This window comes from Cygnus olor, chromosome 4, assembly GCF_009769625.2.
Source record: "Cygnus olor isolate bCygOlo1 chromosome 4, bCygOlo1.pri.v2, whole genome shotgun sequence".
Taxonomy (NCBI): Eukaryota; Metazoa; Chordata; class Aves; order Anseriformes; family Anatidae; genus Cygnus; species Cygnus olor.
In genome coordinates, this window is record NC_049172.1 from 32348436 (window position 1) to 32366498 (window position 18063).

The 18063-nt window shown below is 39.0% G+C and overlaps 1 protein-coding gene across 3 annotated transcripts in view; it reads right to left on the minus strand.

The window, feature by feature from the left end:
- Nucleotides 1–455: 455 nt before the first annotated feature.
- The window catches only part of MND1 (meiotic nuclear divisions 1), a 39965-nt gene continuing 22357 nt past the window's right edge, over nucleotides 456–18063 (minus strand). For all 3 annotated transcript variants that reach the window (XM_040555042.1, XM_040555043.1, XM_040555044.1), the window contains exons 7-8: nucleotides 2307–2351; nucleotides 456–711 (exon numbers count right to left, since the gene is read on the minus strand). In XM_040555042.1, coding sequence (XP_040410976.1) covers nucleotides 605–711; nucleotides 2307–2351 — 152 coding nt within the window. In that variant the 3' untranslated portion in view covers nucleotides 456–604. The remainder of the gene's footprint in view (nucleotides 712–2306; nucleotides 2352–18063) is intronic.

Below are 18063 nucleotides of genomic sequence, written 5' to 3' on the forward strand. Positions count from 1 at the left end.
GTCTACTCCAGTACATTTACAGAAGACTTAACTCTGATGAACTAGTCTTTTCCAACAACAAACAAAAGTTTGTCATTAAACTCCCAAACAGCTCTAGCAACACAATAAAGAATAACTTGAAATCAAACCTCATCCTTTCAATTCACATTGCTACTGTCTCAGTGCTTGTCATTGATGGGTTATGCCTCTCTTGTATTTCATTTTCTAGATGGGGAAAAATTTACTCTATTCCACATTGCCCAGTATTTTCCATTCCATTTCATCCTGTTTAAACATAAATCTCTCAATCTTCTAGCTCTTAGTACTTATAGCTCTCAGTTAAACAAAAAAAAATAGTCTCAAGACTTCGTGATAATTATCCTCAATAACCTCTCTCTATTCTTAGTCTGTTTCACATGAGTAACCAAGTGATTTATTGTCCAGAGAACAGGAGCAGAAAAATGAAATGCAACAAACATTTTTAGAATTTTATTAACGTTAACAAAAACTGCAAATTAAAGGGCAATCAGGCATTTTGGTGAGGATTCAAGCACACATTTAAACATCAGCTGAGCAATATTTAACAAACTATGTACAATTGTGTCAGCCATCGACTGCCGAACAACTAATCGATGTAATCAAAATCTTCTGGAATTCCAAAACTTTTATCAATTCTGCTCTCTTCAAATCCGAATTTACGCTTGGCCCAGGACTTTATTGCAAAGATGTTATCTGTAAACAGGATGGAAAACATACAGTTTTGAATGTTTAAGAAAGCGTGACTTGTGGTCTTGCATACACCAAATCTATTTGCACCAGCTCTACATAGAAGAAAAAGGTACATGGTTGAGAACATCACTATTAAGTAGATTTGGAACTGAAAACGGGAGCCTTTCGTTAATGACATTTTTACTAAATATTAAGTAAAACATGTCATCTCTTTTGGAGGTTACCTTGGTCTTTTCTTGTGCTTCTCCTATAAAAGGATTGAAAGCTACAGTTATAGTATAAGTTTGCCATACAGTGATGAGGAAAGTGTGAATATAAGAAGTATTCTATAGGTCCTTCTTCAACTAATCACCTGATGTGTGATTGTCCACAATTGCAAAAATCAGATTCAAGTTAACCATAAGGTCCTTCCTAGTCCTGCATGTGCTTGAAACTCACTATTTGCTACCAAGCATAAAATGCAGTATTCATTCAAGATAGTAAGTGTTCTCTGTGTTTGCACAACATGGAAATGTTCTTTGTTCTTTTTTTTTAAGCATCAGACATTTGGTTTTAAAATGGTCTTTTAACTATATATATGCTATATATATACACTACAACCTCTAACCTAATTCTGCAATTAAACAGCAAAGTACCTTCTGCAGGCTGAGGCATAGTTCCCTCACTTCTCTAAACATCTTGATAACAACAGCCTGTCATCAACAATAGAAAGCCCTGACAACTGTACCCCCCCCAAGTTATTTTCAAAATACGTAACTTTGTTTCTTCATAAGCAGTAAACAACCCAATGAAAATGAAGATAGAAAGTAATAATAGCCAAAAGACTATGACTACTATAGACTGCTGCACTTGGCATAACAGATAATAGCGAGCAGTCCAGCAGTAGTAGATGAATTCTAAACAAAAAATTACAAACTGTATTCCAAATAATTAACGAAAAAAGTACGGATGTACATATTGCTTGCTCTGCAAAATGGAAATATGAAGCAACATAGCTAAGCTAAGCAACAGCAGAAAATTGAGTTAAACTTCCATACAAATGTTACCGCAGTAAATTTCTATAAAACTGTGCAGCATTTCTCCTGCACATCAAAGCTGATGAATTAGGTTAAGAAATCCCTGCTTTATATTAGCATCCATCATATGGTAGCAGCAATAAGGTTCCACAAAGCATTCTACTTTTCAGAAACAGATGAAAATTCAGAGAAGAAGAATTAACCTTTTTGGATACCTGGAATTATGACAGTGCCAAACTAAACACTGCCATTTCTGGTCTCTTTCTATTAAAGTTTTCCTCATCTTAAGAGATTTTAACTCAACCAAAAAAATGAGCTGTGGGTTTTAACATGGTGTGCAAGACAGCACCAGAAGAACAGATCTATTAAGTGACATTAAGTACATCCAGTAATTAAACTGAGGAAATTTATTCTTTTGTGTATAAATCATGGTTCAAAAAATATATTTCTGTATGCTTTTTAAAAGTGAGAGCTATCCTGCATCAAGTCCTAATAACATTTAAAATTCTTATCATCAAGTAGGTCTTTTACTCAAATTGCTCTAGCATGAAGATGTGCTAGGCAAGATAAATGCATACACACCAGTCCATCTGTTGGCTGCCTCCTTGGCTACTTTGTTTGTTTGGCCTGAAACAGATGAAAACAAAAAAGAAAAAAAAAGCATAAATCAGAGTGAAATCATACAATAGTTTCAAGATATGGAGATTACATTTTTATTGATGCCATTTCTAGGGAACCACAGATTATAAAGAAGTTATTCTATTGCTTCCAAAGCCTTTTTCTGTTTTACAGTTTTAATGTTCCATCAAGCATGAAGCTAAATTAAAGAGAATCAGGAGCAAAGGAGCGTAAAAGACACTATATGAACAATTGTGAGTTTTCGAAGTGAATTTTAAAATAAAATAATCCTAGTTTGGTTTGCCTGGGGACTTAATTGTCTGTATCCAGATTGGAACTAGATACATGGCCTGAAGGTACTAGAGGTAAATGAGATTGAAAATATTTTATAATCCTCTCTGCATGTAAACTATCTGTCACATAGGTATGTACGACTCTATACAGATAAGGAAACTGACAAGAGTAACTGTCTATCACAGGAATCTGCAAACATATCACATAGCTCTGGAAAGTCCCCTGAGCTTTGAGAACCCCCTCGATGAAAGGAAGGCAAAATAATGCTCCTGGTTATTAGACTTGGCTTCCCTCACTTACCACAACTCCAGATTTAAATACCTAATAGTAAATTGCCATTACTACAAATGGCTTTTATATAGCTTCCATGAGGCAAAGCTGTATTAAGAAAAAAATCCTCTTAGATCACCTTGCTCCCAGTAAAAAAAGTACTGAATCAAATCAACAGGTTGGTTTGTAACGTGGGAATTTATCAGAATCATTATGGTTCTCACGCCTACACATAACTCAGTTATTCCCAGTCAGTCTTGTTAGTACTTGCATGATAATATTCATTTGAATGGTCAGCATGAAATTTGTCTCCAGGGGTACTGAGAAGTGAATATATGATCAGGTGTCCATTGTTATAAAGATTATACTTCAGGCAAAGTTAAATTACCTTGAAAAATCATCTGTTAGCACGCAAGAAAGTAAGCACTCATTATTCTACCCTTCGGTATACCTCAGTAAGTGATGTGGAAGATGTTTAAATGACAGTAAAACACAGTTTCAATAACTGCAGCTTCTGAAGATGGTATACAATTAGAAAGCTTGGACATACCATAAAGAAAAAGAAAGATGGACAGAAAAGGGAGTGGGTGGGAAGATGGCATTTTGGATCATTTGCATACATCAGAAATTCAAGTTATTCCTTGCTCAACAGACATACTCCTTATTTTCTTTGCTGACTTCTTGTTGCCACCTCCACTTTTTCAGTTCCATGAATGGCAGCACTGACATCACACTGGCAGCCAAGGACATTTTGAACTGTACTTTACCTGATGCTACACAGAGCAAGTTTGCAGAGTAAGGGCTTTTGCTGGTCAAGACTTTAAATGCGTTAGCAATGATACTTAACTCAGCTTTTTTTTTTTTTAATGCTAGAGTACAACCGTAAAGTTGCATTTGACTCCAAGTCAAAGTTTGAGTGGCAAAAACTAGGATGGTATCAAACTCCCTGGATCCAGAGCTGCAAGGTAACAATACCCAAGGTCGGGATGCGGCGACCGCCTCCGTGGCGCCTGCTAGGGCTCTGCAGAAAGCTCTGCTTTGCTGGAAGCAGCTAAGCAGCCGATTCCTCTGCTTCTGCATTGCACAGCAGCTCTAAGCTCCTGCAGCTTTCAGCACACAGCCCTGTGCATAAAGCACAGTGGCTGTATTGGTACAGAGGATTTGAAAAATAGCAGCAGCATGGTGCTTTGTCACCCTTCAAACACTGCTTACGCATGTTAAAATACACAGATGCAATTGGGTTTAAAATGTGACTTTTACCTCTGACAAAAAAGGCTGAGGTGACCAACAGATGCAGGTGGGGCAACAGTGTGGCTAGAATGGTGGTGGCTGCCTGTAACAGAGCTGTGGCTAGAAATAACATCATGGTAGCAAGGGCAGGAAGCTATGCGGGGAAGCCCACAGTGGGCAGCACCTTCAATGACTAAAATAGTAGGAAATAACAAAAGCAACAACAAATAACAAAAGCAACAACAAAAGCAAGCAGAGAGTGAAAGTATACAAACAAAATGGTGAAAGATTTTAACCACGTCATTCTTGCCATGCACCACCTGGGACTGATCACAGACTGACAGCAAAGTGTCATGCTGCAAGTGTGGAAAGATGACAAGTGGAGGCAGAACTTCAGGATGAGGAAGGTGACATTCAAACAATCTGGCTGAATATCAAAGAAAAGGCTGCCCCAGTCCTCTGGAAGCTGGGAACACACGCCCCCCACATTACTGACAGCGAGCTCAGAGCTGGGGAAACAAGAGCCACTTGTTTCCTCAGGCACAAGACATCTCCAGAAAATGCATCCACTAGAGGCTGGGGCAATTCTCATTGCTTGTGATTTCCCATTTACACTGGCTGGCATGCAAGAGCATCACACAGAGGCAGATGTGAGTTTATTCTGCCATGCCTGAAGTTGCTTAAGCCAACGGCCGTATTGTATCAGCAGCAATGCCAGCTATTTTGGCAAGTTACAACGCAGCCACGTGTTCCTCTTGTCTAGCCTGACCAAGCTGATGCAAACAAGACAGCTTGCACCGCCTCTTGTCCTCAAGCGAGACTGGCGCTGCCACTGCTGCATGATGGCGCTGCAGTCTGCTTAACCACTAATTCCTTCACTTACTTTCCCTTTACATTTCTTTTTTTAATCTAGGGTGGGGGAAAACACGCCTCATCCATCTCCAGAAACCGCCATATCATTCACCATAGCTATGGGCTGGGTGAGCATTTAGCTATGTGAAGTCAAGACTAAAATGCCTTGGGATGTGGTTCAATTCTTGCCTATGATTCCACTGCAGAACCTCGTCTGCCTGAAAGAGAAAGGAGGAACAGCTACTGGCAGTCACGGACCTGCATCACCTGAAGACACCAGCTGCATCTGCATTACCGCCAGCATCTTCCAGAGGCCCCACCTCCATCACAAGAACTGAGAGGCACAAAGGAATCTGCACCTGGACTACTTCATGGAAACCTCTTGTAGTTGCTTGTTGGGACTTTCAGTGGTTGCATCATCTGCACACGTGTGTGCACGAAGAGTGAGGGAGCGGAGGAGGAGCAGAACAGACATCCCCGCCACCTACCTCACGTGCTGATGCAAGTCAAAGCCGTGCTGCTTTGGACTGCCTGTTCTCTAGCTCCACGGGATCATACAGCCATCGGCCTCCCACACAGCGGGCTGAAGTATGTATTTACTTCAGTTCCTGTGACAACTCATCAATCGACTTGCCTGCTCCCTGCCTGCAGGACTCAAGGCGTTTGCTCAGCTGAGGCGCACACCTGTGTCCTGGGCTGACCAGTTTCAGGCACTCTCGGCATTTTCTAAGCTGGTAAATGGAAGCTTGTATTCTCTCTCCTGAACTGAACAAAAGCAACCACTGCACACACAGCGGTGCAAGACCAAGAGGCAGCACAGCTTGCATGGCTTTTTAGCCTAAATGATTCAATGACTCTGTGCTTGCAACACTAGACTGTTATGTTAGCAAGACGCACCTGGAAATATACCTTAAATAGTGAGAGGCTATGGGTCAAAGAGTTAGTACTAACCAGTCCTTCTAGAATTCTCTTCTTCCCTCAACCCCATGCATCTCTGGAAACCTGCAGGGAACTCAGGAGGCCCAGATTCTGGGAACTGAATCATTTTCCTAAGCAGTTTCCTTACCATAGGGACAAGCCTCTAAATCCCCGTAAAGGAAAGCAAAGATAGGGAAAGGAAGGCCTGAATGTTTAAAGAGAAAGTGGAGGAGGGCTCTTTAGGGCAGGCGAGTGACAACCAGATGGTGACCACAGGGATAAAGGAGCAGACCAGGAGACTGCCCTGAAGAAAGGGCGCGTGGAACAGCAGCAGGAGGTCCAGCAAAAGCCTCCAGAGGCAAATGGACAGCACCCGACCTGGAGTGACGTCCAGCGGCACAAAACGTTAGTGCAGCAATGTGTCCAAACAAATCTGAGCTGGCTGCATGTACTGGCTCAGAAGCAGCGTGGTCAGGCCATGCTGGTTTTGATTCAGCTCTGGAAGCCACTCTCTGCATACTGCAGAACCACAGTCTCCTCTTTCCTCTCGTCCCTGCTCCTGCCCCCGCATTCACCCACTTTTTCCCTGGAGGGGATGGTGGTGGGAATTGAAGGTCCTACTTGTGTTCCAAAGTGAAATGGCCACTCGAGGTTTTTAAAAACCCCAAATATTTCCACAGGCAGGGAAAACCACTACATGCCTCGTCTACACAATATGCTCCAGGAGACTAGGTTACTCCTTCTGTCAGACTTCTGATACTTCCATGGCTAAAACACAGTTACAACAACAACCACATTATAAATATTTCCAAACTTACTTTCAGGTTCTTCCCAAAAGCTTTTTTAAGTCCTGCATCTATCACTAAAGTAACACTATGGAAGCAGTCACTGAAGAGTATTCAAAAATCAGACTGTAAAGGTAACATATTTCAGCCCCAACAGCTGTAGTGAAAAAGCTCTCAGCACAGCCCCATCCAGCTCACAACCACCTATAGACCTGGAAAAGAAGACAGACATGTAGCCTTCTTTTCTCTTCTTCTTTGCTTCTACTCTAACATGTTCAAGATAACTTCAGAGATTATTGAAAGCAATGCTTTTATGCGTAAACAAAATTTCCAGGACCAGCCAGGAACCCCAATGTCTACAGAACAAAAGCTATCTATATTTATAAAACTAGCACAAGTTGGTGGCAGTTTGACCTACCACAACTAATGCCACAAGGGAACTGTGTGGATTTCCCACCTGGAAGATGCCTGACTGCAGAGAGAGCTAGCACCCTTTCAAGGAGACAGCCACCCATCAACCTGTGGGACTGTTAAGCAGACACATGCCAAAGTCTGAGGCTGTATTTTGCATGTGGCTGAGGGAGTAATCTCACAGTGTGAATTGCAATTCTTGTGTATGAAATGCAGAGAACAGCTGCAACTGTTCACACGGGCCAGTGGGGATTATTAGCCCGAAGATTGCCAGTCTCTCTCATGAAACTGGTCAGGGCAAATAAGTTGCATTATGGGGATTTGAATTCCAGTAATAACTCTGCATCCACTCACACCAAATTTAAATATGAAAAACTGCAACAACCAGAAGAAAAGTATATGAACGTGAATCTCCAATGACTGATTATTCATTGCAGTCTACAGTTACTCATTCTCATGCTCTCGGGCCACCCTCACTTTCCAGAAACATTGTTTACCTTGCTATCATACTGGAACAGATTTATGTTTCTCTGCCCCTTGGAGAAGCATCTTTTTAACATCCCGTGATGCACAATTCCAAAAACCTTTCCCATAAAAGAAAATGTCTCATGCAAATAAAGATCCCATCTCTAAAGCCCAGGGTAGAATGTGAACACAGCAATTCACAGAAACATCGAATTGCTTGGGTTGGAAGGGACCTTAAAGATGATGGAGTGCCAACCCCCTGCCATGGGCAGGGACACGTCCCACTAAACCAGGCTGCCCAAAGACCCATCCAGCCTGGCCTCGAACACTCCCAAGACTATGGACAACCTGTTCCAGTGCCTTGCCACAACGAGTAAAGAATTACACACCTGTCATCCACCGAGTACAAAAGCTAATTACCTAGCAACTCGTACTGACACATCCATCCACAAACCAACACCAGAGCCCCTGATCGCACAATGATGTGATCAAGTGGCTTCTTTAAACGCCTGAAGTTAATCATCCTTGAGAGGAAGTAGCTCACAACACTGTCAATAGGGTAACTCAAAACATAGCAAGAGTGGTTTTAGAAGAAAGTTTTGTAACCAAGCATTAGGCGGAGATCCTTGTTTAATGCTATATGCAATTTTCACCTTCCCCCGTGCTTCCCAAAGAGGAGTTTCCACCTATAAAGAGAATAAAGCGCTGTTCTTTAGAAGAATGAGAGCACATCAGAATTTTGTCAGCTTCTTTGAATCCAAAATAACACATCATTCTTCCCCCATACTTCAGCATGCCACATAACACTTATCCCCATGGTATCAAGCAACAAATCACAAGGCTTCAGAATTCATAACAACTGAATTCAAGTCAATGAAAAGATATGACTTCTCATTTAAACAACATCACAAATTCAATAAAACTATTTATACTGACATATTACTAAATAATATTGAGGAGTATCTCTTTTTTACATTTAGACTCTGGAAAAAAAATCAGAACTACAGGAAAACAACTGTCGATTATTATGATTCCTACCTATGGATCTACAATTATTTTTAAAAGCATGGAACACAACACAATAAGCCACTTGTGATGGAAGAGCATTCAAGAAATTTTAACACATGAATTAAATTAACATTCCTGTTTCAACAGCTGTATGTACAGATATATATATATATATAGATATATAGATATATATATATGCTTGAAAATAAATCTGAGCACATACATAAGATGGCATCACTCATTTACAGGGTGAGACGCACCAGTGCACAGAAAGCTACCAATATGCTGATCCACATCTATGAGAATATGCTTTTAAAGGGTCTGCAATCTTTGTTGGAAAAAAGTGTCAAGCCTCATCAGCAAGAGCTCCCTCTGTCCTATATGAAAAGGTCACACTGTCAAATTTCATCAGTAAGTACACAGCGTCTCTTTGAAAAACATCCAACAGAATTTGTCAGAATCGCTACCAAAAGACTCCTCTATGGGAAATAGATGTTCTCATGCTGAAGCTTACTGTATTCACGTACCCACAGAAAAAGCCCACTTACCTTTTAAGTACGCTACCTGAAAGCCCATGCTGAAATCCTAGTTGCATAACTAAAATGCATCTATTCTTATCCAATTAACAGAGCAGAAGTACTGTTCTTACACAAGGGAAACAAGCACACCAGCCTTCTGATTCAGGGCTCCTTTTCCTCTCTTCACTTACTGGTTGAGCTGTGCTGCAGAACTGCAATTCACACAAAGGCCCATCCCAGAGCGCTTGGCTTTTTGTCACTGCTGCACACCTCCTGTGTCACAAGAGTTGTAGAGAAATGTCTGCAAGGTGCCTCAGGAGGGCCTCTACTCTCTGCACACATGACTTTACACATGTCCAGCCTTACCTATGCCATTTCAGAGCTGTTCGTAGCCTGTTTGTAAGTCTTCCACTGTTAGAGCTTTTATGACCTCCTTAGGCAATCTACTTCTGTGCTTGATCATCGCTACCATTAGAATAGTTTTTCATCCTTTCTTTTCCTGCCATTTAAAGCTATTTACTTATTGCTCAGTTCTCCGTGAACCTGAGCAATGGGCTATTCATTTCCTTTTCTGAAGCAGAAATATGTATCTTCTTTCAAGCCCCTTTTTTTAATCTTTTCCCCCATAATGTGGTTGCTAGACCTCCAGTCTTTTTGCTGTACTCTGAATTCTCTCCAGTTAGTCATACATTTTAAAGTAAGATATCCGAAACTGAACACAGTGTTCCAGCTGAAGTCTCACTAATGCCAACATGAGTAGAAAGATTATTTCATATATCTTATTGTTGGCTACACTTCTGTTTTTGTATCATTGTAAGGCGATTTTGCTTCACAATATGAATATCTTACGCTCAACCTGTAAACTACTGTAATCCTGACATCTTTTTCAAGCCCACCCCCCTTAACCAATTGCTCCAGATTGTGTGTAACACAATATCCTCAAATGCATACATGTATGTCCTTGCACTTGGCCACTAGTGAATTTTATTCAGTGTTTCTCTGACTATCTTGGGAATTTGTCACGCTCACGTTGTCCTCTGTCCACGCAGGCTGTCCTGGTCTCACATCATCTGCTAATGTAACAAAAGCTTATCTTCTGTTCTATTATCCAGCTCATTAATATAAATACTGAGCAGACACAACAGACCCTATTAGAAGTTCTTTGAATGAACCTCAGATTCTGATGCTGAATTACTAGTGAGTAAACCTTGAGTGTAATAACAAAGTAGTCTGAGATTCACACTACTGCACTTTCATCAAGACTGCGTTTCCCTTCTTTTCTTATAACAACATCATGCAAAACAGCAAAGCAAACTTCTCCCATGCTACGAAGGTCTCTTAGACTAGCAAAGATAAAATCTGTGTTCTTCTATGTATTCCCAAATTGTTTCTCTTTTCCATTTTTTTTCCTATTTTTTTCCTAGTTTTTCCACTGAAATTAGTTCACAAAATGCTCGAATGAGAAAGAGAAAAAGAAACAGAAATACTCTCAAATACACCACCAATAGTATAATTAATTTTACACTGCTACAACCTGCCTTGCAAAATGTCTGCAGTTAAATAGCACTGAATGAGGAACCTACGTGAGGAATATACACTCCTAATATGCAGTCCCAATCAAGATAATTCCATAATGAAAACATACTGTACCATACAAAAACACTTGAGAGATTTTCCAACGTGTGGGATTGGCAACACTTTTTTTTTCCTTTAAACAAGGACATTTGACTTTGCACTTAAGACAACAATTTAAAAATCAAAAATACCTTTCCTGACTTCATTTCACCAACAGAAGCCTTGAAAAGGTATAAGTATTTATTTGCAACTCCTTTGAATATCATCATAAGTTTATCAAAACAGACTAAACGGTACCATATAAAGCTAACCTCAAACATTGAACACTGGGAGACAAGCAAAATAATCTCTCTACAAATGCTTTTTTTGGTTTCTTATGAATGATCTATAGATTACTTCCATTTGAAGCTCTTTTCATGGTTTTAAAACACAGGCAAATGGATTGCTGCCAATCCATTTCTAAATCAATGAAGATCATAAATGTAGTCACAAGCAGCCATTTTCTACATCACAAATTTTATCAAGTGTCTACCATACTTAAGCAGCTTAACAAATTTTGCCATAAAGATTTACTAGCTCAGACATTAAAATCATTCCCATATATTTCACCTGTCTGCCCCTCACACAACATTTTTTTTTCTGCTATTCCCATACAAACAAAAAAAGAAAGAAAAACAGAAAAAACAAAAATAAAACTTGTGAGCTTTCTAACTTAATTTCTGGAGCATGGAACTTGTCAGAGTAGCCAGTTTATTTAAGCACGGTGTTATATATCCTAGCTAAAGATTTGATCTTCCAACTGCCTCTTTTCTGAGTCTCTAAGTAAAACTCCACTGACAACACAATTTAAAATTTTGTTTTGTTTGGGTTTTTTTTGGTTGTTTTGATTTGTTGTTGTTTTGTGGGGTTTTTGGTTTGGTTTGCTGTTTTTTCTTGGTTGGTTGGATGTTTTATTTTGGCTTAGCCAGCTAAGCTGCAGCTCCGTTTTAAAGCAAGTCAGCAGAAGTTCAAGCTCTGCAAGAATAATAATCTTGCTAGAATGTGTTTGAGGTATAAAAACATAAATATGCCTGTGTATGTACATCTAGGACATTTTTTTCACGGCAGAGTAACCTCAGCTGGAGTCCAAACTTTAGGTCAAATGCAGAGTATCCAGAGCTACTCTGAAAACATTGAGATTTAGGGCTTTTTGCTGAAAGCCAGATGGCCCTTCTGCACTTCAGTTTCCCAGACTCAGTGAAAAGCCCCACATGTCATTTCAAGCTTTGCACCTTTGAAATACACGTGCAGATGCATCTTAAGCTTCAGAAGTCTGTCCTGGTGGTCCCATGCTTGTAATTCATAGAACGGTTTGTGTTGGAAGAGGCCTTAAAGGTTATCTAAATCCAACCCCCCTGCCATAGGCAGGGATGCCACCCACTAAACCAGGTTGGCCAAGGCCCCATATTCTTCCTGGCTGTTATATTCTCCTTTCCTTCTAAGTGCCAGTAGCTGCTCATTTACCTACTCCATATCCTATGTCAGTTAGTCCTTCCCAAACCAGTTTTCTACACTGTTCAACTCACTGTGAGTTCAGGAAGATGCCCTTAGAAAAAATTTTACCTGATGTGCTCCTAGCTGATCAGAGGATCCCGGATTGCTCTTCAGGACATTTACCATGAGAACGACAATTCTGGGAAACGCCTGACAAATTACCATATGTATGAAAGCCTTCTGAAGAAGCAGGCATAAGCGTTCATCAGGCTGACTGGTCAGTGGAAAAGGAGGTTTCAAAGACCTCGCGAGACTCTACCACAAGACAAGGATGTGTGTATACACCATCGGTTCCTAACTCAAACTGACAAGTCTGACTCACTTTCTGTTACCACTGGCAAACTTCAGCGCAGGAACGAAGGACCAAGGTGGGAACTTTTTAATCTACTTCTGTCGGGAAGGTCCTTAAAGAAGCACTTTACAGCCTCCAGCAATCCCAACCAGATTCTGCTGTGCAACTGGTTGCTCTGTCAAAGGAACAGCACTTACAATAACTCAGCTGCAGACTCCCTTAATTTTCAAGAGATAAAGACAAGTTGAAGGGACGAAGATAAAGTAGCAGAAGTACTGTGGAAACTTGCAATGCCTTCTTGCTTGCGATGATTGCTTGAGGAGCTTCGAGCATTCATGATCAAATATACATTTGCAATTCCACTCATTAGTACCTTGTTCCTTTTTTAACTTTACTTTGCAGTTAAGGTCTATTTTTATTGGTACTGTGTATAATTATGATCACACAGAAGTACTTTTATCATTTTTAGAAGAAAATCAAGAATAAAGATATCTTTAGTCTTGGTAAAGAGTTTTGCTCTGTCGTTTAATGTAGCTCTAGAGTGGGTAATTTAGTTTTTCAGCTTTCCAACTGAACAGAATAGGGAGTGGGGGAAGTATTTAAAAAAATCTTAGCTTGATGCAGTTAGTGGAGTAAATGTGTTCGTACATTACTGGTACGTATCTATATGCATTCTTGTACTCCATGAAGGAAGAAAAAGAAAAAAAGAAAGGAGGGGGAAAGGGGTCTTTTAGGGTTTGTTTTTGTTGGTAGCAGATAGCTGCCAGATAGGTATAAAATCAGGCATCATCTATTTCCTGTAATATCCTCATCCAGATCTTCAGGAGATGAATGCATTGAATATGCAATTCTACAAAAATTGAGACTAAGTAATAAATATATATATATATATATATACATATATAGGGGGGAGGGGGGACTGCTTTTAAATCTATTATTTTTCTACACGCTTTTAAGTGTATGGTTCACTCCAAATAAAGCTCAATTTAACCCTCTAAGGCTAACATAAGTGTGGGTGGAGACTCTAATCTAACTTCAACAGAATGACTAATTTCTAATTGCAGGCTCTTTGTTAATGGTATTGACGCATAAACCATAAAAAGCACAGCTTGTCTCTCAGATGCCAGGTGCATATTTCAGGGTCAGTAGCTAGAAAACATCTTCTTAATTGAAAACTGAACATATTGGATCTAGAGGTGATTGAAAAAACACTCTCTCTATAGGCTTGATCCTATTGACCTTGGTGGGATCTAGACCGTGATTAAAATTATTTGGAGATGTTCACTTTTCTACATGAATCATTGCGTTTATAAAAACAGCTATATAGGTAACTGTTTGTAAACTGAAAGCACTGGTAATCCTCTTTTAGTTTAAATAATCTTTCTGATACCTTTTTCCAAACAATAGAAAGACTTTGCCATAAAATTGCCCATTAAACCACTTTGTAAATAACTGGTGTTTTGGAGAATTTTGAGTAAAACTGATGCAAATAATTTTAAAGCCTCTCCATTACTCTTTTCTTCATTTTCTTCACTACCGTTATCCCTCTGGGAACAGGGATTTTAATAATAAGAACCCCCTAAAAGAATCTAGTACTTGATATTAAGTTTTTGTAATGTCAAATACATCTGTATGCATAACATGTTTTCAAAACGATCTGAATGCAACAATTACAAAATAATACCTGTGTGTATCAACAATGAAAATCCAAAACAAACAAACAAAAAACCCTAAAACCACTCACCCCACAAATGTGATTTTTTCCATGTCTAAGCAAATCAGAATTAGAAACTTTTGAAGCATCTACAAAGTTTGCTGTCAACAATGAAAAAAAAAGCACTTTCAAAGTAAGTAAAGCATGATATTTTTTGGTATTCAGTAAACTCTGGCTATTTTCCCAACATTTATTTTTATACAGCCATATAAGCATTAGTTTTAGAAAATAATCTAGACCTCAACTGGACTGATAGTGGTGCCTCTGCAATCACACTTTTGAAGATTCAAGAGGATAACTATGTGGATATTTGTGGTTTGAAATGCAGTCCATTTCAATCCACTGATGCCCCTTGCTACAAGATAAAAATAAACAAAGAGAAGTTTGACATCAGAAATGATGCATTACGTGTGCTGTACTTGGTGGTTTGATGCTTTGTGAGAATACAGTTTGTCCAAACACTTTTTTAAAGTTAAAAGCATTTGTTTAGACCCAACTATGTTTTAACATAGTATAAATTAACATTCCTTTCATCAAAGTAGAAGAATTTTTAAATTCTATAAATGTTTTTCATAGTACAGTGAATACTGAAAATGTTTGTCTGTTTCTGCTTGGAAACTGGTTGACAACTAAGAGCAAAATCAGTACCATTTATATACTTCAGCTGCCAGACAAACCTCTCTATAAAATTAATTGTCAGATTATTATTATATTTTTTTTAAGCTCCCTAACCTCTCTCTGGTGGGCAGAAAGAATTAAATTTGTGCAGCAGATTAATATTGATGTTACATGGAGCTTTCTTTGTCAGCCTTATGCAAATTTAGATAAATAATGAACTATTGACAGCTTGCATTCTCCATGCCTCTGTTCTCTACCATCGGCTTTAGAGAATCTACCAGCATCACATCTGTACACATCCGATCTGTATACATACATGTTTGCCATATAGTCCCTCTGTTGGAGGAATAGGGAAACTCTTCTCCACAATGTCTGCTTTCCCCATGAGAATATCCTCTAGCCTACAAAAATCTGCCTCTAGGTTAAGAAATGGCTCAGTCCTGTACCAACTCAAGCAGGATTACAAGTTCAACACAGAAAAATAAAATCCCAGAATTTCTGTTTTTACTGCCGATGACTGTTGTCAGTTTTATTGCCTGTAATGTTGAGGAAAGATCTATAGCTCAATCCTAAATTACACTAGGTGGCTTAAATGACATTTCCAAGGGGCAAACACAAGCTCCCAGCAATGAACTACAACAGTCATTAAAAAAAAATCCCTGTATTTTTGCAAATTTAGATATATTTCTACAATACCCTACCTGTAAAATGGAACTACCCATGCATCCACAAGACCAGACTATTATGTAGCTTCCTCTAGTGGCCAGTCCCTAAACCTTGTTTCTGCTGCCATTTACTGTAGTTGTTTAAACACAAATGTGTTCAAACGCTGTAAACTTGGGAAGGCATTAGAGTTTATACTTCAGCTCTCTAACAGAAAAGCCAAGGAAATTAAGGTAAAACATAAAACAAACCATTTGCTATTTATATTAAAAGGACATGTGGTAAAGTCAGCAAAAAATAGAGTTATTATTTAGTTCTCTAGTTTGCTCCCTGGTGAATTCTAGTATATTTAGTTACATCATCAAGCATGACTTTCTCATCCCAAGACTGAGGAAGCAAGACAGATGTTCAGCTTTCATTGTCTTCAGATATTTACTACGAATCATCCAAATTTCATTTTGACCTTGGAATTAATGTGCATGTACATGTGCTGGTGTGTGTTTTAATGAGGCTTGTTGTTGTCATATGTAAACCTAACACACACCACTAGGTTTGCTTCTGCAATACTTTTTATGAGGGAAAGAGCAATTAAAAAGGCACAGCAAAGCATTCACCAAATTAGAAGGCCACTGAAATCAGAAGACAATTTGACATACCCCTAAAATACCACATGAGAATCAAGGCTGCTCTGTGATACGGGATAGGAAGTTACAAGTGTGAAATCTTATACTAAATATTGGAAAAATTTCCTTAGAGGTTAAAGCCATTCAAGGAAGGAAAGAGAAAACCCAAATGTAGGACATGACAACAGCCCATTACAAAACGTATTATACTCAACAATGCAACTCTTAAAAAGTGCATTATGTAATCTAACAGCCATTTCTGATTTCTGACTTAAATTAATTTAGATTTAGGAATCCACTCATTGATCCAACTGAAAATAATCACAAGGATTAAGTTACTGAAATTGTATAGCTAGTGGAAAAACATGCATCACTCGTGCAATTTGAAAATGCTTTAAAAATCTCTGAACAAATAACTTTGATTATAAGGTTGTTCAGGGAAACAGCAGTGGTAACTTTTATGTCTAGATGAATACCTTCAATTGCCTGAAATTCTTTACATCTTCTCACACTAAAAACTATAACTTCCTGCATCTTTTTTTGCCTTTGCACTTCCCCTCGCTCTGAAATGAGAGAAGTCTCATCCCCATCCCCCACCCATTATTACCATTATTATTTAAATCCTGTGAAATTCCATTCAGCTTTGACAAAGACATTAATTCCCCCAAACTGACATCTAGTCTTTTATACACTGCTAGCAAATTTAGACAGTGCAACAACGACTGATAAAACATATAACAAAGCATCAACTTTTTAATTGAAGGTCAGGGACAAATTACTTTCAGAACACTACTGTACTTTCCCCTGGGTAGTCCTACCAGGTTCATGTCACAAGCTCCCTTAAACGCTCATCCCTCCATTGCAGAAGCTCATGTGGACCTTACACACACTTCAAAGAAGAGAAGGACGTGCCTGGAGTGATTAACGATTACATTTCTTCCTCTCTTTTCAGATATTAGGCCTCATGTTGCCAGCTAATGCAGTTGTGTCCTGCCATTCAAGCTGTGATTTGTTCCCTTGTGCCTAGTGTTTAGGAACGTGCTCATGGCAACTGCTTAAAAGAGAGGCTCTTCAACACCTTCAGTGCAATGCTTACTATAAGGATATCTCAGCACTTTCAATACCTGGCACTATGAATCCTCTGCTGTCGGTATCTGTCTAAACTTACTCATTTCCACAGCTGGAACGTGTCTGTTATTTCTCCTCAGGAGAGCACACAGCAAAGGATTTACAGTACTGTAACCTCAGGTCTCGAGTTTGCTTATTCCCTTTCATACCATTACATCCTTGGGGAAAGATAATGCAGCTGATGAAAAATGTCACAGCCCCTCTAAAGAAAGAATATCTGTCCAATTCGAGGGTTTGCTGCCAATTGTTTATGTTCCTGGCTTTCTCTCAGCACATTTCTAAAGCTGGACTTTAAGAATAAGGAGGAGGAAGAATAAGAAAAGCAAAAGAGTCAGTCATGTATCTTCCCCAGAAAAGGTCTGTGCCGGTTTCTCATCACTCTGTAATGGCATTTTGGTGTAGAGCAATTGAATATGCAGTGGTGTTTGGGTAGCAACCTAAGAGCCTAATAAATAAAACATGAAAGTAGAGAAAATTCAATAAAATTTCATGCATGCTTTTCATTTTTCACGTTAAGGATCAGAATATTAAGTACATTTCACTGCTCAATTCTGTATTAAGTACTGCAGTCACTCATTATTCCTTGTATTCTATTTGAATTAGAAACTTCAACTAAACCCCACAATTTCAGAGAGTACAAACGTTAAGTCAACAGTGTAAAGACATTCTTAAGTATAAATACAAATTAAGTGTCTCTAATGAAATGCTTATGTTTTAAATAGAAAAGACAAAGGAAATAGAGTAGTATCTTATTGTGTCAGTATGGGATTGAAGGTAAATGGGAGCCAGTGAATACTTGCCCCACGCATGTTAAGATTCAGTTA